The following is a 23634-nucleotide window of genomic DNA, read 5'->3' as shown; positions in this document are numbered from 1 at the left end:
TGGCCCCTAAAGACAAACATGGCCCTGAAATACAGGTACCCATCTACTCAGACAGAACAGACTGAAATACAGGTACCCATCTACTCAGACAGAACAGACTGAAATACAGGTACCCATCTACTCAGACAGAGCAAGCGTGTCAATAAACAAAACAAGTGTGTCGTGTCCCCTCCCCAGATACACAACAGCACACAGACACATTCACAGGAGTCTTACTCAACTTATTTTATTTACAGGAGCCACGTATGCAAATGCATTGTTTTTTTCCCCCATATAATTTCAGACACCGGTAATACACGATTCTCTTTGCCTTTTTCACATGAAGAGTGTACTAACCAGAGACATGGAAGCCATTCTCAATCTAAAGGCCAGACGCTTGAATGACGAATCATTGATATTTAATTCCAAATCCCTTAGAAAAAGATAAATAAATTAGAACATTCTCTGACTTTCTCCCCTCTTTCAGGATGTTGGTTGAACTAAACATGGATACACTTGCAGTAGAGAATTGCAGAAAAGACAAGGGTGAGGACAGAGTATGGGAAAAGCAATGAAACACCACCTACCATAATATGTAGGTACAGTGCCAGCAAGAAAGAGATCAAACAAAATGGCATAACAAAAATATTTTTACTACAACATAACATTTACAGAAAAGCAGTACAGAAGCAACACAAGCCTGTGAGGATCTCAGCAATGAAGTGACGATGATAGTATTTCGTGCCTTGTTGTTTCATGTCAGAATTAGGTGTACATGATACTTCTCAATATCAATACGGATCAAAATTGTTAGAACATTCATGTTCTGAGCTTGGTTAAGTACATGCTTTTAATGAAGTATCATAGGAGGGGAAAAAAAGAGACATTTGAAAAAGTAATAATAATAAAAATCGACATGAAAAGATGCCTTTCTCCCCAGAAGGGCGTCGTAACCGACACCCTCACCTCCCTAATTCTGCCAAGGACTTGCAAACACAGGGCTTCCGAACCCACAACTTCAACTGTCTGAGGGAAACAAAGGTTACACTAAATTCAACAAGAGGCTAGGCGGCATAACCTCAAGTGGACATTTTTCAAATGGGTGGGTGTGGCTGTGTCAAACTCCCTCAGTTTATTGACCTTTGAATAAACTGACCCATTGTATGACTGTGGGTCCAGGGCGATTTTCTATGTTTGTAACCCCTCGGTGGTGTGCCGAGACTTGACGTTCACCCCCCACCCCCCCGCAGAGAAACAGAAAGCATCAGCCTCTGTCCATGCATTCGAGCAGTGGGCCGGGACAAAGACAAAACACATTGCCATGTGTCATAAAATCACCATAGGGCTGCAGTAGTCTCGTTTTCTTTTAAATATATTCTTTTTGTTGCTTGCTTTTATCTTGTTTTTTGTCTAAGACTGTCCTTTAAATGCAAATAAAGGAGATCATCTTAGGTTGTGTTAACATCCAGTGCCCGTCTGTTTTCTTCTATACCTCAATGCTGTTTCCCGCGTAAAGCCTGGTCCATGTCCGAGCTGCAAGGTGACACAGAAAGGGGGTTCATTAACTACAGGTATTAGCTTTCTTCTTGAAGGAATGTCTTGCTATCTCTGAATTGATTTGACCTGCAGTGGCACTTTAGGAGGCTTAAGTGAAGAGCACTACAAGAGGAAATTTGTTCCTTCTCACACTCACTGCCTCTGTTTAAAACCAGGCTTTGTTCACATTCAGAGATAGGTACTCTTGATCAGAGGATGCAAGATAATTTAAAATGCCAAGGGGTGACAATTTAAACTGGGTTCACTTCAAACATGACACGTGCGCGCGCTGTCTCACCTGTCTCAATGGCTTGGGCTTCGTTTGATTTCCACTGCTCTGCAACATCGTTTGCAAGTGGGTCATCAGGGTTAGGAGCGCTTAATAATGCTTGGATTGATAGCAGCACTGTGCGGATCTGCAAAGCTGGGGACCACTTATCTGTGAGAGAAAAAGAAAAACGGTGGAGGAAGGGGTCATACTTTGAGTCAGGTCGTGACTGTGACTAATGATAACTGAATCTGGATAACTCACCTTTCAAGATGTCTAGGCATATCCTACCCAGCTTGTCCACATTGGGATGGTAGATTTTGGTCATGAATCGCACTTTGGGAGCTGCCATGGGATATTCTTCTGGCAGAAAGAGTTCAAGTTTAAATGTGCCTCCTTCGAAAGGGGAGTCCTGGGGCCCTGAAATCACCACATGGAAGTAGCGTGCATTCGCCTCATCAGGCTCTGCCTTTATTCCAGGAACGGGTTCGGCCAGCAAACGCTGAGTCTCCTGAACACGGACAGAGATACAGATCGAGACATGCAGGTAGATAGACAAACACATGCAAACAGAAACGTGTCATGTTCATGTTTGAAGCGAACCCAGTTTAAATTGTCTCAAGCAGAATGCGCCACACATGTAGCGAGACAGATAAGCACCAACAACCAGATGTCAGGTCAGGGTCAATAGTTACCAAGGTTTTGGACAACTATGTTTAGGTGCAAGGACAGCCATCCATACATTCAAGGTCAGGTTTGACATTATGTTTCTGAACTTTTGGGGGGCAAAGAACAACCACTCTGTCTTGTCTCTTTCAAGAGCACAAAACTGTCACTCACCCAGTGTTTTAGATCCTCAGCTAAGAGCTCATAGGATACATTCTATTGCAGTTAAAGGTGAAATAAAAAATATATAAATTACATGCCTGGATGTGAACTAGCTGCAAAGTCTGTTTTTTGTGAATTATTCTGAAGCCTAGTGAGAACCAACATGTAACATCTTCATGGTATGACTGTCATTCTGATGGAAATACATTTATTAACAATAACTTTCAAATTGAACTCTGATAGCCCCATGTAAACTATAACACCCACTGTAAATGTTTGTCGTCTGTTTTTTTATTCAACAACTAGGCAAGTCAGTAAGTTAGGCTAGTTGAGTAGGCTGATAAATTGAATGTTTCTGTCAAACATTTGTTTTTGCGGCCACCTAGTATATGTATGACAAACTATTGTCCCATGTCGCTTCATTCATTTCTGACACAGAACTCCTGCAAGACCAACAAGATCTCCTGATCCTGCTCATTGGGCCTAGACACAGTTTGAGAGAAATACCTGCACTGCCACCGGTTTCTATACTACAGCCAAGTTAGCTTTGCTACCCAAAGCACTTTCATACACAGTAAACCAAGCAAGTAAATGTGAGTTTATAATACACACTCTGGAGTCCTGTAGTACAGCAAGTTCTACCAATATCTAACTAGCTAAATCTGCTAGCTGTATGTACGTTGCTAACGTTAGCTAGCAGTGCCAGTCGAGTGTCACTGTTCAGATCGCTATCTTGAGACCATAGCAAGGTTACTTCAGTACATGTTCACTAAGAACATGATTAATTTCAACACAAATAGGCAATTAAGCAGACTTGGGCCATATTCAGCAGGAAGGATAATACATTTGACCAAACATTCCTCTGACTTGGGGCTGAGCCTGAGACATACAGTACCTAGCTAACGGAAGTAGTTAGCTAGCAAATACATGGCAATGCACGTGCCGAGTCGTATTTTTCTTCGCAACTCAAAGGGGACCGAACTACGGCTTGTGATCCATTTATCGCATGTGGTTTTTGGAATTACCTTTATAATCCTGCGGGGTAGTCCTGCCATCTTGTTTTACTGTATACAGTATTTTTGTATGTTCACTCCTTCGTCGCCGACAAACACGCCTTCCGATGAATGGTGTTGGCCTCTGACGGGATTGTGAATGCTGGGAAATGTATTTTGGTCAACGACCAAGCGTTTACATATTTCAATTAAACGAACTTCATTTTCCAGTAGTGGGTGCTTTTGAAATCTTAAAGAAAATACTAGAAATATGAACGTACTCTTTATTGCAATTTCTTTGAATCACAAAAATGTGAAAGACATGGACTGAATAAAAATGATCGTAAAAATGGACAGTTATCACAATCAATGTAATATTGTTCTGCACCGTAGGAGCCAAAGTTTGAGTCCCAGTTGCAGCTTTTTCTTTCTCCCGTTACACTGGTCCCCATTGCAGTTCTCTCCTTCCTCCACAATAACATGCAGATACCCTAACCATGTCACAGAATTTCATGAAATACAAGGTATTCAGCAAATAGGGAAAATATATATTTCACTGACAGTTTTGGTAATCTGCTTCAAAACATAAGTGCGCAACTTCAGATTTGTTCATTTTATTTTACAGCACAAATAATTACACCAAAAAAACAGTTTGGGATTTGGGGGGTGAGCCAAGCTAATAATTATGTAAGGTATCAATGATTCTTTAGGTAAGAAACTCCTTAACTATCTGTCTTTCGGGGGATCTCTCTTTCTGCGTCGTGTATGGTACCTAAGAAAAAATGGAACAAACGTTAAAATGTTCAATATACAGTGGATTCGGAAAGTGAGTACAGCCTTATTCTATAATTGATTAAGCTGTATTCTCTCGATCTACACACAATACCCCATAATGACAAAGCAAAAACAGGTTTTTAGAAATGTAAAAAATCTGAAATATCACATTTACATAAGTATTCAGACCCTTTACTCAGTACTTTGTTGAAGCACCGTCGCCAGCGATTATAGCCTCGAGTCTACTTAATGACGCTACAAGCTTGGCACACCTGTATTTGGGGAGTTTCTCCCATTCTTCTCTGCAGATCCTCTCAAGCTCTGTCAGGTTGGATAGGGAGTGTCGCTGCACAGCGATATTCAGGTCTCTCCAGAGATGTTCGGTCGGGTTCAAGTCCGGGCTCTGGCTGGCCACTCAAGGACATTCAGAGACTTGTCCCGATGCCACTCCTGCGTGGTCTTGGCTGTGTGCTTAAGGTCGTTGTCCTGTTGGAAGGTTAACCTTCGCCCCTGTCTGAGGTCCCGAGTGCTCTGGAGCAGGTTTTCATCAAGGATCTCTCTGTACTTTGCTCCGTTCATCTTCCCTCAATCCTGACTATTCTACCAGTTCCTGCCGCTGAAAAACATCCACACAGTATGAACCTGCCACCACCATGCGTCACCGTAGGCATGGTGCCAGGTTTCCTCCAGACGTGATGTTGCCATTCAGGCCAAAGCGTTCAATCTTGGTTTCATCAGACCTGAGAATCTTGTTAATCATGGCCTAAGAATCCTTTAGGCGCCTTTTGGCAAACTCCAAGCGGACTGTCATGTGCCTTTTACTGAGGAGTGGCTTCCGTCTGGCCACTACCAAAAAGCCCTGATTGGTGGAGTGCTGCCAAGATGGTTGTCCTTCTGAAAGGTTCTCCTTTCTCCAGAGGAGAGCTCTGGCAGAGTGACCATTGGGTTCTTGGTCACCTCCCTGACTAAGGCCCTTCTCTCCCGATTGCTCAGTTTGGCCGAGCGACCAGCTCTAGGAAGAGTCTTGGTGGTTCCAAACTTCTTCCATTTAAGAATGATGGCGGCCACTGTGTTCTTGGGGACCTTCAATTCTGCAGAAATGTTTAGGTACCCTTCCCCAGATCTGTGCCTTGACAGAATCCTGTCTCGAAGATCTACGGACAATTCCTTCGACCTCATGGCTTGGTTTTTGCTCTGACATGCACTGTCAACTGTGGGACCTTATATAGACAGGTGTGTTCCTTTCCAAATCATATCCAATCAACTTAATTTACCACAGGTGGACTCCAATCAAGCAGTAGAAACATCAAGGATGATCAATGGAAACAGAATGCACCTGAGCTCAATTTCTAGTCTCATAGCAAAGGGTCTTATTTACATAAGGTTTCTGTTTTTTAATAAAAATGCAAACATTTCTAAAAACCTGTTTTCGCTTTGTCATTATGGGGTGTTGTGTGTAGATGGATAAAATTAATTTTTTTCTCAATTTTAGAATAAGGCTGTAACGTAACAAAACAGTGGGAAAAGGGAAGGGGTCTGAATACTTGCAAATGCACTGTATAGGTGATTTTAAAAAGGACTGAGTGAGGATTGTACCCACCTTCATGCAAGTTTCTCACTCAATACATTAATTTACAAATTAGCAACATAAGGTACATTTTGGATACTTAAAAGGCCCAATGCAAACATTATCTCAATATCAAATAATTTTTGGGTAACAATTAAGTACCTTACTGGGATTAAACAAACAAAAATAGCTTCTTAGCAAGAGCAATTTCTCAAGCAAGAATTTTGCTAGGATTGTCAGAGTGGGAGGGGAAAACCGAAGCCTCGTTATTGGCAGAGACGTTTGGAACTCTTTCATATTGGTCTATTAACTAATTTACCACCTGGTGATGTCACCAAGCAAGCCAAAACAGGCTGAAATTTCAGGCAAACTTTTCAAACAGCTCTCTTACACTAAAAGAGCATTATCATTTTCATAGCATTCTTCCAACCTCAGCATGGAAATATATAAAACACAGGAAATTACATTTGTGACTACACTGGGCCTTTAATACTAAGGAAGTGCCATGTGAGTTCAGTACCAATATTTAATATGGAACGGGTGTGGCTTCCATCTATTGCCCTGCTTTGAGCAATCAACAACATAATCTCCCCCTTCTGAGCATCTCTTTATAATTTAGACAGTGCCCAGTTAGTACTGACTATCACTAAAGTGATTCAATCATAGAAGGTGTACTTACTGTCCCACTGGGTACCAGCGGTGCTTGGTGGTGTGAAACATTTTGCTGAGCTCCTCGATGGTGGGGGCCGGTTTGTTCTGCAGCACCTCCCTGCCGAGGTGGGCCTTCAGCACCTGGTCATGTGTCTCTGCCGGATTGGCCAGGGGGTCTGGCCGTAGAATTGGCTACAGTGTCACAAATACATAAGAAAGCCCATAATAATCAAGGACCATTTATGCTGTTTTTCAACCTAAATCGCAGGGCTTATTTTGCCGTTTAATAGCCGGCGTGGTGAGAAAAGGGGCATATTGCTGGCAGGGAAATCTCGGCCTCCCACAGACATCATGATTTTACAGATCAACCTGCAGGGCTTATTGTGTTTGCAAATGCAGTATTTACAGCATTTAAGTGGTTTCCTTTTCCTCATCAGCTCTGTTAACGTCAGTATCAGCAAATCCAAGTTCTAATTTCTTACCTGGGTAAGTTCATAAGGAACATCCTCAGAGGGATGGTAGCACACTATGGTCTTCCCATCAGATGTCACACCAATTTCCACCTTACTGCAATGAAGGTGACAAGAAATGTCATCGCAATACACAGTTACAAAATTATGATTTACTGTAACTAAGGCTACGTAGCAAGCTATCTACTTACCAATCATCATCAATGGAAGGTCCACGGATAGTTGACTTGTGAAGGACAGGCACAACGCCTATTGTAGATATATTGGTTTACATAAATCAAAAGGTACAGTATGATGTGATTAATAACAGCCAAGCTACAGTCACAAGATTGCTAGCAAGCTGGGTTCTCTGCCTCAACAATGCTTGCTAACATTAACTTGATAGCTAGCTGATAAAATCCTTTCAGCACTTGAGATTGTGTTCACAAAACGCGTTCCTCAATCTTGCAAGTTTTACAATAGACCGTACTCACTTGTGCAGTGTTTCAGTTGAGTAACAGTTGAAAACCGTGTAAAGAAACAACTCAACCTATTTAAATGACCTGTAGCAGCCATGCTCAACAGAAATGTTGCATTTGTGTTTCATGGAAATATTTCCGTGTATGTACTACACGGAAATAATTCCGTGTGAATACGTAAACCCTACATGTTAGTTCGGCCGTACAAACCTTTACGAACAAATCTTTTTTCTTTAGTAAAGTCAAAGTAAAAATACAAAAATAAAACAACTGGCACAGTTTAACTGTCAAATGCATTTGGGGAAAAGTACTTATCACATTTGTAGAAATATATTTTTAGAATTGGAATAGAGTAAACTGAGAAATAATGGGATTTTAACATTTTGCTAATTCGTTTACATGAAAGTCAAGTTGCAGCATTGCTCTTAACCTCCATATAATGGCAACTGAACATCGAAAGGGTTACCGATGTGACCTCATACTGGAACCATCTCACTACTCCACAGTTCCACTGCCAATGGAGGAGGAGAAGGCAAAGGTATCAGTGAAACTTCAGCCAGAGGTTTTTAACCCATTCACCCTGTCTCCTCTGCCAGAACAGATGATCCGTGATGCTCTTGTTGACTGGGTGCAAAACAAACGGCTCTTTTCACCCACTGCAGCCAGAGGAATGGTCATCACTGACGTAAACAATGAGGTTGCATACTGTTACAGACTGGAAACATTTACAGAACACAGGTCTGTGTGTTTAAGATTTGAACCGCAATGCAAAACTTCCAAAGCACCAGTGTCTCCAAAATCAGCAGGGGAAGTACAGGAGCCACAAGCCTGTGACCATGGCCAAGATGTTCCACAACCAGGTGTTAAATTACAGGCTGATTCACACAGACCGAGTGACCGGGTGCTCTTACTGCCAGGAGCAGAGGTGGGTTATGTGCAAGGCCTGCTGTGCCTCTACTAGGGTGTGCTGCCCTGTGTGCCATGTGTGAGGCAGGGGCACCAAAAAGCTCTGCAGAGAATGCAAGGGTGAGAAGATGGTGCCCTGCATGTTCTGCATGTCCCTGGGCTGGGTTTGCTGTGAGATGTGCGTGGGAAAGGGCCAGCTGTGCTACTTCAAAGAGCTGCGGGTAGACTACCGCTGTCATCTCGACAGGTACCTCCTAGGTGTCCCAGGCGGAATCCCAGAGGAGGATTTCCCATGCCATAGGGGAGATCCTCCACAATGGCTTTGGCCAAAATCTGTGCCCCATTAGCACCTTCTCTGTGGAAGAGGTCAACGCAGCCTCACGGCGGAGGGTGCGGTCGTCCCACTCCAGCTGCCCACAGTGCCGCATCATTCAACAGAGACATCTGCTGAGGGCAGTGCCAGTGACTCGAGTCCAGTATCGCTAGAGGCATACTTCTGGAAGTGTGTTTATTTTTGGAGTAGACCACTCCATCTACTGGCCAGACTACCCAGAGGAGGATCCGTCTCTGGTTATAGAACTGGTAATGCTCAAATCCCAGATAAAAGCTTCCTCAAACATGCGTATGATAACAAAAAGATTGTCGTCCTTTTTTTCACACCTACTCATTCAAGGGTTTTTCTTTATTTTTAATATTTTCTACATTGTAGAATAATAGTGAAGACATCACAATCATGAAATAAAACATATGGAATCATGTAGTAACCAAAAAAGTGTTAAACAATTCAAAATATGTTTTATATTTGAGATTCTTCAAAGTAGCCACCCTTTGCCTTGACAGCTTTGCACACTCTTGGCATTCTCTCAACCAGCTTCACGGAATGCTTTTCCAACAGTCTTGAAGGAGTTCCCACATATGCTGAGCACTTGTTGGCTACTTTTCCTTCATTCTGCGGTCCAACTCATCCCAAACGACCTCAGCTGGGTCGAGGTCATTTGATTGTGGAGGGCAGGTCATCTGATGCAGTACTCCATCACTCTCCTTCTCGGTCAAATAGCCCTTACACAGCCTGGAGGTGTGTTGAGTCATTGTCCTGTTGAAAAACAAATGATAGTCCCACTAAGCACAAACCAGATGGGATGGTATATTGTTGCAGAATGCTTTGGTAGCCATGCTGGTTAAATTGTGCCTTGAATTCAAAATAAATCACAGACAATGTTACCAGCAAAGCACCCCCACACCTTCTCCTCCATGCTTCACGGTAGGAACCACACATGCAGAGATCATCCGTTCACCTACTCTGCGTCTCAAAGACAAGGCAGTTCGAACCAAAATCTCAAATTTGGACCAAAGGACAGATTTCCACTGGTCTAATGTCCATTGCTCGTGTTTCTTGGTCCAAGCAAGTCTCTTGTTCTTATTGGTGTCCTTTAGTAGTGGTTTCTTTGCAGCAATTCGATCATGAAGGCCTGATTCGTGCAGTCTCCTCTGAACAGTTGATGTTGAGATGTGTCGGTTACTTAAACTCGGTGAAGCATTTATTTGGACTGCAATTACTGAGGTGCAGTTAACTCTAATGAACTTATCCTCTGCAGCAGAGGTAACTCTGGGTCTTCCTTTCCTGTGGCTGTCCTCATGAGAGCCAGTTTCATCATAGTGCTTGATGGTTCTTGCGACTGCACTTGAAGAAACTTTCAAAGTTCTTGAAATTTTCAGCATTGATTGACCTTCATGTCTTAAAGGAATGGACTGTCGTTTCTCTTTGCTTATTTGAGCTCTTCTTGCCATAATATGAACTTGGACTTTTACCAAATAGGGACATCTTCTGTACACCCCTACCTTGTCACAACACAACTAATTGGCTCAAATGCAGTAAGGAAAGAAATTCCACATTAACTTTTAACAAGGCACACCTGTTAATTGAAATGCATTCCAGGTGACTACCTCATGAAGCTGGTTGAGAATACCAAGTGTACAAAGCTGTTAGGGTGGCTACTTTGAAGAACCTCAAATACAAAATAGATTTCGATTGTAGAAAATCGTAAAAACAAAGAAAACCCTGGAATGAGTAGGTATGTCCAAACTTTTGACTGGTACTGTAAATGTTTCACAAGTTGGTCAAATCCTTATTTCTTTACCATTTTTCCCTGATCGGCCTTTCAGTAAATGTTTGAGTAGGTATTTCAGATTTCACACATTTCTCTTTGAACCAATGCAGGAATGTCACTGACACAATAGTTTATTCTGGGGAGGAAAAAAAAGGCCAAGATCAGCAAATTCCTACACAAATAATCATTGATGACACTAAACCAGATACCTGTGCCTTCAAAATCACATTTCAATAATTTGTTTTTGACTAACAATCGATGGAATATCTATTGAATTATTTAGACAAACATTCAGATAAATATTGACCTTCCTTGTTGCAAAGACATTTTAGCTCACAAAACAAATATTTATGTGGCGCTTTATTAGGAGATCTGTTTTAGAAGAAAAGTTTGAGAAAGTCCATCCACAGTTCAGGCAATGTTCTTGAAGTGCCTTCTTGGCCCCGGGTTGACAGAAAGTCTTTGACCTCTCTGTGTGAGTCCAAGGTGTCGCTCTATGTTGATTGGAAGTTGGTCCAGAGTGGCTCACTAGGAAAGCTCCATATCTGCTGTGGAGGAAGTGCTGCTGGATGCCTCAGGCGCTGTGGTTGCTACCAACCGCTCCCGATTGCCAAACACCTTAGCGACTGGAGACAGCACATACATGTATGACACGCAAAGTCAGTGAACATACTCGGTCACGTACACACAAAACACACCATGTTGATGACCATCAGCTACTGATATAACACCTCAGTGACCAAGCGGACACACAGATATACAAACCCATGACTCTACTACCAAGCAGGAGAGATGATAGCTATATAAACTTAACAGTCAAAGCCCATAATAAATAGATGTTCAATACAGAGGGAGAGAGATACTATCCCTCTGTATTGAGCAGGTCGTTTTTCGTAGCCACAGTGCTTCTACATCTGCATTGCTTGCTGTTTGAGGTTTTAGGCTGGGTTTCTTTGTGACATCTTCTAATGTAAAAAGGGCTTTATAAAATACATTTGGTTGATTGATTAAACAAGTGTAAAGGCTAGTTGCCATATTCTAAATATATATATATTTTTCTGGAACAAAAAGAAAATACATGAGACTCGGCTCCTTGTCAGGCCTAGAGCAGAAGGTAGTAACATTGAAACTGTACCTGCTGCCACATCACTTATGTCCCAAACCCGCAGGCCATCCCTCTGTCCTCCAAAGGCATATACAAAGGGCATGTCAGGACAGCATGCTGCACAGAACAGCACCCCCTATCAACAGAAAGGGAGCATTTTACCGCAACAGCCACATATACAGCACACATCCAAACATTCGCTGTTAAACAGAAATGTGATGGATCTTATTGCAATGACATGGCAATGATTACAGCGACAGAGAAACCATCTTTACCATTTTCATGTCCCGGGTGTGAACCAGATTGGGCTTGTTCCCCAAGATGTCCCAAATCTTGACGTGTTTGTCTGCTGACGAGGTGACCAAGCATCCCCGGATCTGGCTGCTAAGGTCCAAGCCTACAGGGCCAGAGACAACTGATTTAAATTCTGTTTCCCTGACCTTGAATGCCATGTTTGTGTACCAGTACTCATCCAGTCTTTTAAAGTCTGAATATGAAGGGGTAGGGGCAAGAGGAAGTGGGGGCAGAAATTGGCCTGTGACCACACCCACCTGACACCTCTCCGTCATGTGCCCTTAGCGTAAACACTGGCTTGTCCGAGCGCGCGTCCAGACAGTAAATAAAGCCGTCCTCTGTGCTCGCCTAAAACACAGCCAAACATCAGTGAGTGTAAACAGGAAAGCGCGCCAAGCATTTTCCATGTGAAAGTTAGCCAATATGCTATGCTATGTGAGAGGTGGCAAGAGGGCAGCTTACCAGGAAGTTGCAGGGCGAGAAGTGGTTCCAGGCGACCCTTTCCACCTGCCCGCTAAACCTCCAAGTGCGATGGCTGCTGTCCGGGCTGCGGCAGTCATACAGGATTGCCGACCTGGCCAGAGGAAGAAGACGCAGGTTAAGACTTGTTAGTTTTGTACTTTCACAATCCTGACCTCCTATATACAGGAGGAGACATTTATTTTTTTTAACAATTTTAGAGGTTGTAATAGATTAAGATTGAACATACTTATCATATGATCCTGATATCAGGGTCTGAGCTTCAAAGGGGTGGAACATCAACGTCTGAACCTAAAAAGGACTTGACTTTAATGTTTGAGATCAACATTACAAGTAAGCAGGCGAGGCTACACCCAAAATCAATTTCACATTGTATTTTTATTATTTATTTAGAGTAGGCCCATTATGGGAAGTTAAACAGGCTGTGATGACTGGATACACGTACCTTGTCAGTGTGTCTGCGCAGTGTTGTTGCCGGCTTTCCCTGTGCCAGATCCCACAGGATCACGGTTTTGTCGGCTGACCCACTGGCCAAGACGTTGCTGTGGAAGAGAAGCAACACACAGAAACTCAGAGTAAAGGTGGAGGGTAGGTTTGTGACAACGCAAGTGACATTGTGATTGTGTGGTTACACTGACATGAGTGGAAAGGTCTGGGGCTAGGGGTCAGGGGTAACGGGTACAACTCCAATATGACTCACCGGACCAGTTTGTTCCAGGATAAGTCCAGTACAGCGTCTGTATGACCTTCCACTGGCTCTGCTGCAGCCTAAAAATTCAAATTGCATGTTAGGATTCGGGCCATAGTGAGGAGACACCAACACCATAAACATAACAGTGGAAACTACCACATCCAAGTCCTTGTGGGAAAATGACCTTTTTGCTTTTCTTTTTCTTCTTGGAGGCCTTCTTGCTCCCCAGGGTGAAGGCAGGCTCTAGGCAGTCCACCACATCCAGGTCCCACACGTCGATCTGCGGTGTCATGTTGCCTACAGCCGCATAATTGCCTGTACAAACAGATGGGATTAATGTGAAGTCAAAAAAAGACATGTTATAAACTGAGAAAACACTGAATTGAATGTCCATTTCGCAGAGTCGGGTTGAGATAAACTGCTGTTTGAGCTTAACTCAAAGTCAAACCTGAGAATCCATTTAACACTATAAAAAGTGAATTCACTCACCTGTGCCTTCTGGACTAGGGTCAAAGTTAAGCCACTCCACACACAATGGATAGGCTGGCAGGAGTATGTCATGGTGAACATAGAGGGATTCCTCCTCGGCGTTGTATACTGTGCAGAGGCAAATAAATATTCATTAAAACAACCTTTGTTTTTACACTGGCATGTACACGGAGTATACCAAACATTAGGAAAACCTTCCTAATATTGAGTCGCAAACCCAGCAGTGTTGCAGTTCTTGACACAAACCATTGCGCCTGGCACCTGATACCATACCCCGTACAAAGGCATTTAAATATTTTGTCTTCCCCATTCACCCTCTGATTGGCACACATTCACAATCCATGTCTCAAGGCTTAAAAACCCTTCTTTAACCTGTCTCCTCCCCTTCATCTACACGGATTGAAGTGGATTTGACGTCAGTTGAAAGCTATGATCGCTTGTTGGTCAGTCTATGTCATGGAAAGAGCATGTTTGGAACACTCACTATGTCTACACTGATACTATTTGATGCTGTGAAGCAGGAGTTTGTGTAAGTCTAAGCTGAGAGTCAAATTGCCAGTTAGAACAACAGTCTCTGCAACTCACCGTGAATCTCCAGATTGCAGGAGTCCTTCTCTGCTCTGCCTGAAATTATGAGGTTATCATTGGGCTTGATTTGAAAGTCCTCTCGCTCATACTGGTCCTGGAGAGACAAAGAAAAGATGCCAACAACTAAGTCTGAATGACACAGAATTACCAGAAATGTAGAGCTGGGACGATAAACCAAAAATGATCGATACGACCACTTATCGCAGACATTTTGCTGATATCGTTCATTATGATAAGTAGCCTATACTACAGAAATGTGAAGTTTGAAATGAAATAAGTTTGTTTAATGGGACAAATGATGGCTACAGCCATCAAACTAGTAGTAGTACTTTAAAGGATAATAAAATAAATACTGTGGTGCACATTATAAACTTATTGTTTCTATTTATCGGTATCGCAACAATTAGGCCATTTATCACAATATGGGTTTTTAAGTGGCAGGTAGCCTAGCAGTTAGAGGGTTGGGCCAGTAACCGCAAGGTCGCTGGATCGAATACCCGAGCAGCCATGGTGAAAAATCTACCGGTGGCCCTTAAGCAAGGCACTTGACCCCAATTTGCTTCAGGGGCGCCGTACTACTATGGCTGACCCTGTAAAACAACACATTTCACTGCACCTATCTGGTGTGTGACAACATATATGTGATATGTACGGCATGCACTACCAGTTGGTGCCAAACCAGACTGGTGAGACGTTTCATCCCTCTGAACTGGCACATAGCCCTGGACTCACTGTGTCTTTGATGGTAATGTAAGGATCCTCCTCATTGGTGCTGAACACTGTGAGGCCGGCAAGGCTGTCACCAAGGTTGGCAGTCACTGTGCCAGAAAAAAAAAGATGAACCGTAAGAGAGAGTTCTTTGGGGGGGGGGGAAAAACAAACAGTGATTAACACAGTCCTCTTGGCATATTAACAGACAGAGATAACCCATGAATTTAAGATCAGACATAATCTGAGAGCAGATGCAGAAACTATATTTACCCGAGTCTTCCTCGTCATATCTATCCAAACCATACTCTGCTAGTTCATCAGCTTCCTCCCTTCCTGCTTCATTTTCATCTTGCTCTGGCTCCTGTCCCTGAACAGCTTCTGCCTCGTCACTCTGTTCCTGCCCGCTGGCCATGCCTTCATCATCCTCCTCCTCTTCACCTACACGTTCACTGAGCAAACACAAATACATTGACACAAATACCTGAATTGCTAATCCTGAAAATGTATAATGTTGGGGTCAATTCCATTTTGAACTAATTTGATAAAACCCCCCATTGAGTAAATTATTTCTTAGTTACTTCGCTGGTCCAGAAATAATGAGTATTTCAAACATTTTGCTTCACATTTCAATTCATTTCCTATATTGACTGGGTTTAAATAGCAGTTTCGGTCTCATAGTCCCACTCAGGTCAGTGTTCTTTTCTGAAGCCCTCCAAACAAACAAACAAACAAACAAACAAAGTGTCAAGTAAGTCATCCAAAAACTCCACCAACCCCAATTGTTCTTTTGCCTCTGCTATAATGCGTTGCAATTCTTCTTTGCTCAACTCCACCTGTAACAAAATGTGGCAGCAGGTTGAAACAGACATTACCTAGCTGGTGCCATTAATTTTATTCGCATGAATTATGCTGTTTATTAACTATAAATGCTGTAATTCCAATAGAACGTATTAGCGAACTTGCTAGCTGGGGTGTATTCATTAATTGGATTCCGTTGCAAAACGTTTATCTGTTGCAAAACGTTTGAAAACATTTTGCAACTGAAACCGTTTACTCCAAACATAAAACTTTTGCAACGAAAATGAGTTTCTATTTGCCAAATTATGGTAGGTCCCTCCCCGTTTCGTTCCGTTTGCTTCAGTTAGGTTCCTAGAGTAAATGGTAAACGGTTTTGCAACGGAATCAGACTAATGAAAACACCACAGATATATTTTCTGTCTTGTTGACAATTTAGCTAGCTAGATTCTTACCTTATCTGGTGTTTCCTTCGAAACGCCTCGCTTTACCCATCCAACACAAGTGATTTGAGAACTCATTATTGACAACGTACTAGTTTCCTAGTAATGCACACGAAATTCAATGTAATGTACAACTCTAAAGTGTACAAAAACAGTTCGTAAAGATCCAGAAGTTACATAAAAATGGCACACACTGGCATGTGAGTTGAGTCCCACTCTGTCTAGACATGCAGTGTCGCAGACTGATGACGTACAGGGGGGGGGGGGGGGGTCTTCTTCTTTGAGTTTTTAGTTCCGGATCGTAACACTGGAGTGTGAGGCCGGTCACGACCTGTCTATACAACTATATCCAAATCAAATCAAATTTTATTGGTCACATTCAAGTGTTTAGAAAATGTTATTGCGGGTGTAGCGAAATGCTTGTGTTTCTAGCTTCGACAGTGCAGTAATATCTAACAAGTAATATCTAACAATTTCACAACATATACCCAATACACACAAATCTAGTAAAGGAATGGAATTAAGAATATATAAATATATGGACGAGTAATTTCAGAGCGACATAGACTTAGATACAGTAGAATAGTATAGAATACAGTATATACATATGAGATGAGTAATGCAAGATATGTAAACATTATAAAAGTGACTAGTGCAATTTGGGTTAGCTGCCTTCGTCAAGGGCACATCAACAGACTAACCTTGTCAGTTTCGGGAGTCAAATTAGCAACCTTTCTGTCACTGGCCTAACGCTCTAACCGCTAGGCATGGTGCCGGAGGGAATGGCTGCCGTTTTATGGGCTCCTAACCAACCATGCTATTTTGTTTGTTTTTTCGCATTGTTTGTAACTTATTGTGTACATAATGTTGCTGATACCGTCTCTTATGACTTCTGGACATCAGAACAGCAATTACTCACCTCGAACTGGATAAAGAATTCTTCTTTATTGAATCGGACGAGAGGGATTTACTCCAGACAACCGACAAGGCCCTCATCCCCGCCATTCGGAGAAATTGCGGAAGGAGGTCGTGGTGCCTTGTAAGGATCCGGTGACGAGTGGCTAATCTGCCTTTACCATCGGTACTATTAGCCAACGTACAGTCATTGGATAATAAAATAGACAAACTACAAGCACATATCCTACCAACGGGACATTGAAAACTGTAATATCTTATGTTTCACTGAGTCGTGGCTGAATGACGACATAAATAACATACAGCTGGTGGGTTAGACATTGTATCGGCAGTATCGAACAGCAGCCTCTGATAAGACAAGGGGTAGCGGTCTATGTATATTTGTAAACAATAGCTGGTGCACAATATCTAAGGAAGTCTCAAGGTTTTGCTCGCCTGAGTATCTAATGATAAGCTGTAGACCACACAATCAACTAAGAGTGTTTTCATCTATATTCTTCGTAGCTGTCTATTTACCACCACAACCCGATGATGGCACTTAGACCGCACTCAATAAGCTGTATACGGCCATAAGCAACAGGAAAACGCACATCCAGAGGCGGCACTCCTAGTGGTCGGGGATTTTAATGCAGGGAAACTTAAATCCATTTTACCTCATTTCTACTAGCATTTTAAATGTGCAACCAGAGGGAAAAAAACTCTGGACCACCTTTACTCCACACACAGAGATGCGTACAAAGCTGTCCCTCGCCCTCGTTTTGGCAAATCTGACCATAATTCTATCCTCCTGATTCCTGCTTACAAGCAAAAACTAAAGCAGGAATCACCAGTGACTCGGTCAATAAAAAAGTGTTCAGATGAAGCAGATGCTAAGCTACAGGACTGTATTGTTAGCACAGACTGGAATATGTTCCAGGATTCTTCTGATGTTATTGAGGAGTACAATACATCAGTCACTGGCTTCATCAATAAGTGTATCGATGACGTCGTGCCCACAGTGACTGTACGTACATACCCCTACAAGAAACAATGGATTACAGGCAACATCCACATTGAGATAAAGGGTAGAGCTGCCACTTTCAAGGAGCGGAACTCTAACCCGGAAGCTTAATGAAAATCCTGCTATGCCCTCAGACAAACCATCAAACAGGCAAAGTGTCAATACAGGACTAAGATTGAATCATACTACACCGGCTCCGACGCTCGTTGGATGTGGCAGGGCTTGCAAACTATTACAGACTACAAAGGGAAGCACATCCACGAGCTGCCCAGTGACACAAGCCAACAGACAAGCTAAATTACTTCTATGCACGCTTTGAGGCAAGAAACACTGAAACATGCATGAGAGCATCAACTGTTCCAGACGACTGTGTGATCACGCTCTCCGTAGCCAATGTGAGTAAGACCTTTAAACTAGTCAACATTCACAAGGCCGCAGGACCAGACGGATTACCAGGACGTGTACTCCGAGCATGCACTGACCAACTGGCAAGTGTCTTCACTGACATTTTTAACCTCTCCCTGTCTGAGTCTGTAATACCACCATAGTCCCTGTGCCCAAGGACACCTGCCTAAATGATTACCGACCCGTAGCACTCACGTCTGTAGCCATGAAGTGCTTTGAAAGGCTGGTCATGGCTCACATCAACACCATTATCCCAGAAACCCTAGACCCACTCCAATTTGCATACCGCCCCAACAGATCCACAGGTAATGCAATCTCTATTGCACTCCACACTGCCATGTCACACCTGGACAAAAGGAACACCTATGTGAGAATGCTATTCATTGACTACAGCTCAGCGTTCAACACCATAGTGCCTTGAAAGCTCATCACTAAGCTAAGGACCCTGGGACTAAACACCTCCCTCTGCAACTGGATCCTGGACTTCCTGACGGGCCGCCACCCAGGTGGTAATGGTAGGTAACAACACATCCACCACTCTGATCCTCAACACTGGGGCCCCTCAGGGGTGTGTGCTCAGGCCCCTCCTGTACTCCCTGTTCACTCATGACTGCATGACCAGGCGCAACTCCAACACCATCATTAAGTTTGCCGATGACACAACAGTGGTAGGCCTGATTACCGACAACGACGAGACAGCTTATAGGGAGGAGGTGTGGTGGCTAATTTCTGCATTACCAAATGAGGAGAGTTAAACACACCAGTCCGAGTTAACTACATCTTTAATACTTAAGATACTTTTGCAAAAGTTCTTGACCTTCAATAATGCACTCTCGAATGAACCATTGAACAAGGTGATTACAGAATGGCTACAGGGATCTTTTATAGCAACGATACACCCCCTTCAACGTACATTGACAAACCACAGATACTTAGTAACAGTTCACAAAGGTTAAGTTTTGTATGACAGATATCCATAAAACACATCAGACAGTAACTGCTATGTCAACAGGATTAATGGTATAGCCCAGTATCTGGTCTCCTTAGAACCGTCACACCCTGGTACGGTATTGAACAGAACTATTTCATCCAATGGCATATATCAATTGTCAACTCTAGATACTCCCATCTCAAGCAAACCCCCTCTTGACCCCACTCCTGGACAGGCTCACTGGGGGGAGTGAGCCTCTAGGCCATATATTATCACAGGATAAGTGCGAGATCTAACAGAGGACATACAAGGGTCCATTTACTGCCATAATCCTCCCCACAATAAAGAAAAGGAGGGAGTGACTTGCTCACAGACATTGTGGAGACAAGTCATTGGTTCCCCATTAATCACGCCATCCCTTCACATGGTTTAAGAATAGGTAAAGACACATTCTCATGATGACAAATCTGACCTCTCCCCTCTCTGGGCCCCAAGTGTCTGAGCCCCAGCTAAGGTAGACGTGCAACTGAAAAGACAACAGAGTCCAATGGACACTTTCTAATGACAAGTACCTCAAATAAGCATATTATACTAATAAAACATCTTAATTATCTATGTTACCCAACTAATTCTGATTCGTCCACGACAGAGGTCAGAGGCCTGGCCATGTGGTTCCAGGACAACAACCTCTCCCTCAACGTGATCAAGGCAAAGAAAATGATCGTGGACTACAGGAAAAGGCGGACCGAACAGGCCCCATTAACATCGACGGGGCTGTGGTGCCCACATCACCAACACACTATCATGGTCCAAACACACCAAGACAGTCATGAAGAGGGCACGACAAAACATTTTCCCCCTCAGGAGACTGAAAAGATTTGGCATGGGTCCTCAGATCCTCAAAAAGTTCTACAGCTGCACCATCGAGAACATCCTGACCGGTTGCATCACTGCCTGATATGGCAACTGCTCGGCCTCTGACTGCAAGACAATACAGAGGGTAGTGTGTATGGCCCAGTACATCACTGGGGCCAAGCTTCCTGCCATCCAGGACCTCTATATCAGGCGGTGTCAGAGGAAGGCCCTAAAAATTGGCAAAGACTCCAGCCACCCTAGTCATAGACAGTTCTCTCTGCTACCGCACGGAAAGCGGTACCGGAGCGTCAATTCTAGGTCCAAGAGGCTTCTAATCAGCTTCTACACCCAAGCCATAAGACTCCTGAACAGCAAATCAAATGGCTTCCCAGGCTATTTGCATTGCCCCCCCCCCCTTTTATACGGCTGCTACTCTCTGTTATTATCTATCCATAGTCACCTACATATACATATTACCTCGACTAACCAGTGCCCCCGCACATTGACTTTGTACCGGTACCCCCTGTATATAGCCTCGCTATTGTTATTTGTTATTTTACTGCTGCTCTTATTATTGTTATTTTACCGCTGCTCTTATTATTGTTATTTTACTGCTGCTCTTATTTGTTACTTTTATTTCTTATTTTTTTGCTTATCAATTTTTTTTACTTAACAGGTATTTTTCTTAAAACTGCATTGATGGTTAAGGACTTGTAAGTAAGCATTTCACTGTAAGGTCTACACCTGTTGTATTCCGCGCATGTGACAAATCAAATTTGATTTATGTTCCATTTATTAAAGTGGGCAGTGATTTTAAGCTAGTGAAATCAATATCCTCTTAATAACTAACCCTGAACAAAACCCCTAAACTGTACTCTTTCAGTCAGATTTAAATGTCTATTCAGATCCTTACACAGGCTCGGGAAACTGAGAGGTGGTAACCTCTTCATTCAGTATTCCCTGTAACATTTCTGCTGTAAATCCTGGAGATTCAGAAATCTATTTGCCGCCTTCACATCCACCTCTGGCCTGCTGGCCTCCCTACCTCTGAGGAAGCACAGTTCCTGCTCAGCCCAGTCAAAACTGTTCGCTGCTCTGGCACCCCAATGGTGGAACAAGCTCCCTCACGACGCCAGGACAGCGGAGTCAATCACCACCTTCCGGAGACACCTGAAACCCCACCTCTTTAAGGAATACCTGGGATAGGATAAAGTAATCCTTCTAACCCCCCCCCCTTAAAAGATTTAGATGCACTATTGTAAAGTGGTTGCTCCACTGGATATCATAAGGTGAATGCACCAATTTGTAAGTCGCTCTGGATAAGAGCGTCTGCTAAATGACTTAAATGTAAAATGTAAATGATGTCTAACTTCTTACATGTTTTATGAGTTTGACTAGTGCAATGTATCACTTGCGCTATAAACGCAACAAAGTCCACCTCCTTCACTGTCGCTATCCTTCTCCTGCATGGCATTCACTGCAGACTGTCGGACATCCGCTACCATCTCATCTCTACTCAGTCCTTCACACTGGGGTGTTCAATCATTTGACTGAACAAAAGACTGTGTTGATTACTACCAGAGAGGAAGAGGCGAAGCGAGATGTTTTACTCCGCACCAAAATCTGTCCATGAATATAATCCCACAATGTGAGGAATTTTTGCATTGAGGTCAATGAGAGTATCGAATTTGCTCAACAAAAAATGTAATTGCTAATTTGCTACTTGAGGCTTATTTGATCGAATAAAAGTGTCGTAAGGTTAGGTTGTTACGAATTCAACGATATAAGTGGACACACGTGACATTTCAGCAACTTTGACAAAAAGCTTTTTATCAGAAGTTATTTTTAATTTAACCAGATAAGAACAAACTCTTATTTACAATGTCGGCCTACCCCGGACAAAGTACTGGGCCAATTGTGCACCACTCTATGGGACTCCCAATCACGGCCGGTTGTGATACAGCCTGGAATCAAACCAGGGTCTGTAGTGACGCCTCTAGCACTGAGATGCAGTGCCTTAGACTGCTGGAGCCCTGTTGTCATAGAGATAGATAGAGGACTCATCATGGATATAACCCGTTTTAGTATGGACATTGCCATTGAGGGCTTCCACCATTTTAAAGTCGTCAACTGGGTGGGGATTCCTATGAGTTAGGAGAAATCAGCCAAAGAAGAAAACGAACTACTTTAAAATGCAGTCACAGATGTGCCATTATAGCATCATTACACATGTGCAGTTTTTTGGAAGATGAGCTTTATCTGACCTGAACTTTGAAATGATGACCAACACAATCACAGTTCTATATAAAATACAGAGAATTTTGATTTTATTTGGCATAACATACAAATTACAATACACTTGACAAAATACTTGAAAGACAAATATTGTACACAGGGGCAGATTGTTAGTTCATATATACCTTTGGTATAAAAAAATCACAATATAATACAGCAACATATATTGAGAGGTTATATAAGAGGTTAGTCTATGGCGATAGACTTCTATCAAAATGCTTCAAATCAAATACATATGTCAAAAATGTTACTGTAAATACTTGAGGTGTCCATGAGTTTGTATGGAAGCCCGTTCCCGCCACCAAAAAATTTAATTGGATTAAGAGTTATGAGATAGTAAGTCATAATTATGAGATAGTAAGTCATAATTATATGATAGTAAGTCATTATTATGAGATACGTTCAGGCGATCTGTATCATATAAATCCAATGTGCACTTTGCATCAGGCCCTCAACTAAAGATCACCTTATGCATATCCTAGTCAATCACACATTGTGTGTGTGTGTAAGAAAGAGAGATTGTGGTGATATTGTTCAATATTAACATATTGAAGAGTTTTGTTGATGTGAGTTGGTGCCTGTATGATGACATCTGGTTGACATCAGATTTAATTAATATGTACAAAACATTAGGAACACCTTCCTAATGTTGAGTTGCACTCCCTTTTGCCCTCAGAACAGCCTCAATTTGTTGGGTCATGGACTCTACAAGGTGTCGAAAGTGTTCCACAGGGATGCTGCCCCATGTTGACTTCAATGCTTTCCACAGTTGTGTCAAGCCGGCTGGATGTCCTTCGGGTGGTGGACCATTCTTGATACACACGGGAAACTGTTGAGCGTGAAAAACCTTGTATCGTTGAAGTTCTTGACACTCTCAAACCAATGCACCTGGCACCTACTACCATACCCCATTCAAAGGCACTTAAATCTTTTGTCTTGCCCATTCACCCTCTGAATGGCACACATACAGAATCCATGACTCAATAAAAATCCTTCTTTAACCTGTCTCTTCCCCTTCATCTACACTGATTGAAGTGGGTTTTACAAGTAAGATCAATAAGGAATCATAGCTTTCACCTGGATTCACCTGGTCAGTCTAT

At 42.7% G+C, this 23634-nt stretch overlaps 3 protein-coding genes across 3 annotated transcripts; all 3 read right to left on the bottom strand.

The window, feature by feature from the left end:
• Window positions 1-204: 204 nt before the first annotated feature.
• Window positions 205-3770, bottom strand: LOC115180556 (ubiquitin-conjugating enzyme E2 N). The gene is made up of 4 exons (XM_029742730.1): window positions 3637-3770; window positions 2048-2294; window positions 1814-1954; window positions 205-1512 (listed from the first exon to the last, which is right to left on the bottom strand). Exons 1-4 carry the CDS (start codon window positions 3664-3666, stop codon window positions 1466-1468), a joined length of 465 nt encoding a protein of 154 aa, XP_029598590.1. The 5' UTR covers window positions 3667-3770; the 3' UTR covers window positions 205-1465.
• A 103-nt stretch (window positions 3771-3873) lies between these two features.
• LOC115180557 (39S ribosomal protein L42, mitochondrial) lies at window positions 3874-7664 on the bottom strand. Its single transcript, XM_029742731.1, has 5 exons — window positions 7539-7664; window positions 7257-7314; window positions 7078-7162; window positions 6624-6787; window positions 3874-4375 (listed from the first exon to the last, which is right to left on the bottom strand). Exons 1-5 carry the CDS (start codon window positions 7618-7620, stop codon window positions 4330-4332), a joined length of 435 nt encoding a protein of 144 aa, XP_029598591.1. The 5' UTR covers window positions 7621-7664; the 3' UTR covers window positions 3874-4329.
• Window positions 7665-10644: 2980 nt separating this feature from the next.
• Window positions 10645-16374, bottom strand: LOC115180042 (periodic tryptophan protein 1 homolog). The gene is made up of 15 exons (XM_029741934.1): window positions 16146-16374; window positions 15670-15728; window positions 15166-15344; window positions 14917-15002; window positions 14182-14278; window positions 13597-13704; window positions 13292-13422; window positions 13117-13184; window positions 12862-12958; window positions 12646-12707; window positions 12399-12510; window positions 12194-12284; window positions 11918-12039; window positions 11673-11778; window positions 10645-11163 (listed from the first exon to the last, which is right to left on the bottom strand). The coding sequence occupies exons 1-15, from the start codon at window positions 16209-16211 to the stop codon at window positions 11066-11068; spliced, it is 1482 nt and encodes a 493-aa protein (XP_029597794.1). The 5' UTR covers window positions 16212-16374; the 3' UTR covers window positions 10645-11065.
• Window positions 16375-23634: the final 7260 nt, after the last annotated feature.

This window comes from Salmo trutta, chromosome 40 (assembly GCF_901001165.1).
Source record: "Salmo trutta chromosome 40, fSalTru1.1, whole genome shotgun sequence".
Classification (NCBI taxonomy): Eukaryota; Metazoa; Chordata; class Actinopteri; order Salmoniformes; family Salmonidae; genus Salmo; species Salmo trutta.
This window is presented reverse-complemented; position numbering and strand designations above follow the sequence as displayed.

Excerpts from the sequence above, each read along its gene's own strand:
- LOC115180556 (XM_029742730.1), bottom strand. The coding sequence starts at position 3,666 with ATGGCAGGACTACCCCGCAGGATTATAAAG. Across the intron at positions 2,295-3,636 it reads TACCCCGCAGGATTATAAAG|GAGACTCAGCGTTTGCTGGC; the intron begins GTAATTCCAAAA and ends GTCCGTGTTCAG. Across the intron at positions 1,955-2,047 it reads ATGCCTAGACATCTTGAAAG|ATAAGTGGTCCCCAGCTTTG; the intron begins GTGAGTTATCCA and ends TTTCTCTCACAG.
- LOC115180557 (XM_029742731.1), bottom strand. The coding sequence starts at position 7,620 with ATGGCTGCTACAGGTCATTTAAATAGGTTGAGTTGTTTCTTTACACGG. Across the intron at positions 7,315-7,538 it reads TCAACTGAAACACTGCACAA|GCGTTGTGCCTGTCCTTCAC; the intron begins GTGAGTACGGTC and ends TATCTACAATAG. Across the intron at positions 7,163-7,256 it reads CCTTCCATTGATGATGATTG|TAAGGTGGAAATTGGTGTGA; the intron begins GTAAGTAGATAG and ends CCTTCATTGCAG.
- LOC115180042 (XM_029741934.1), bottom strand. The coding sequence starts at position 16,211 with ATGAGTTCTCAAATCACTTGTGTTGGATGGGTAAAGCGAGGCGTTTCG. Across the intron at positions 12,708-12,861 it reads TGCGCAGACACACTGACAAG|GTTCAGACGTTGATGTTCCA; the intron begins GTACGTGTATCC and ends AGTCCTTTTTAG. Across the intron at positions 12,511-12,645 it reads ATATCAGGATCATATGATAA|GTCGGCAATCCTGTATGACT; the intron begins GTATGTTCAATC and ends TCCTCTGGCCAG.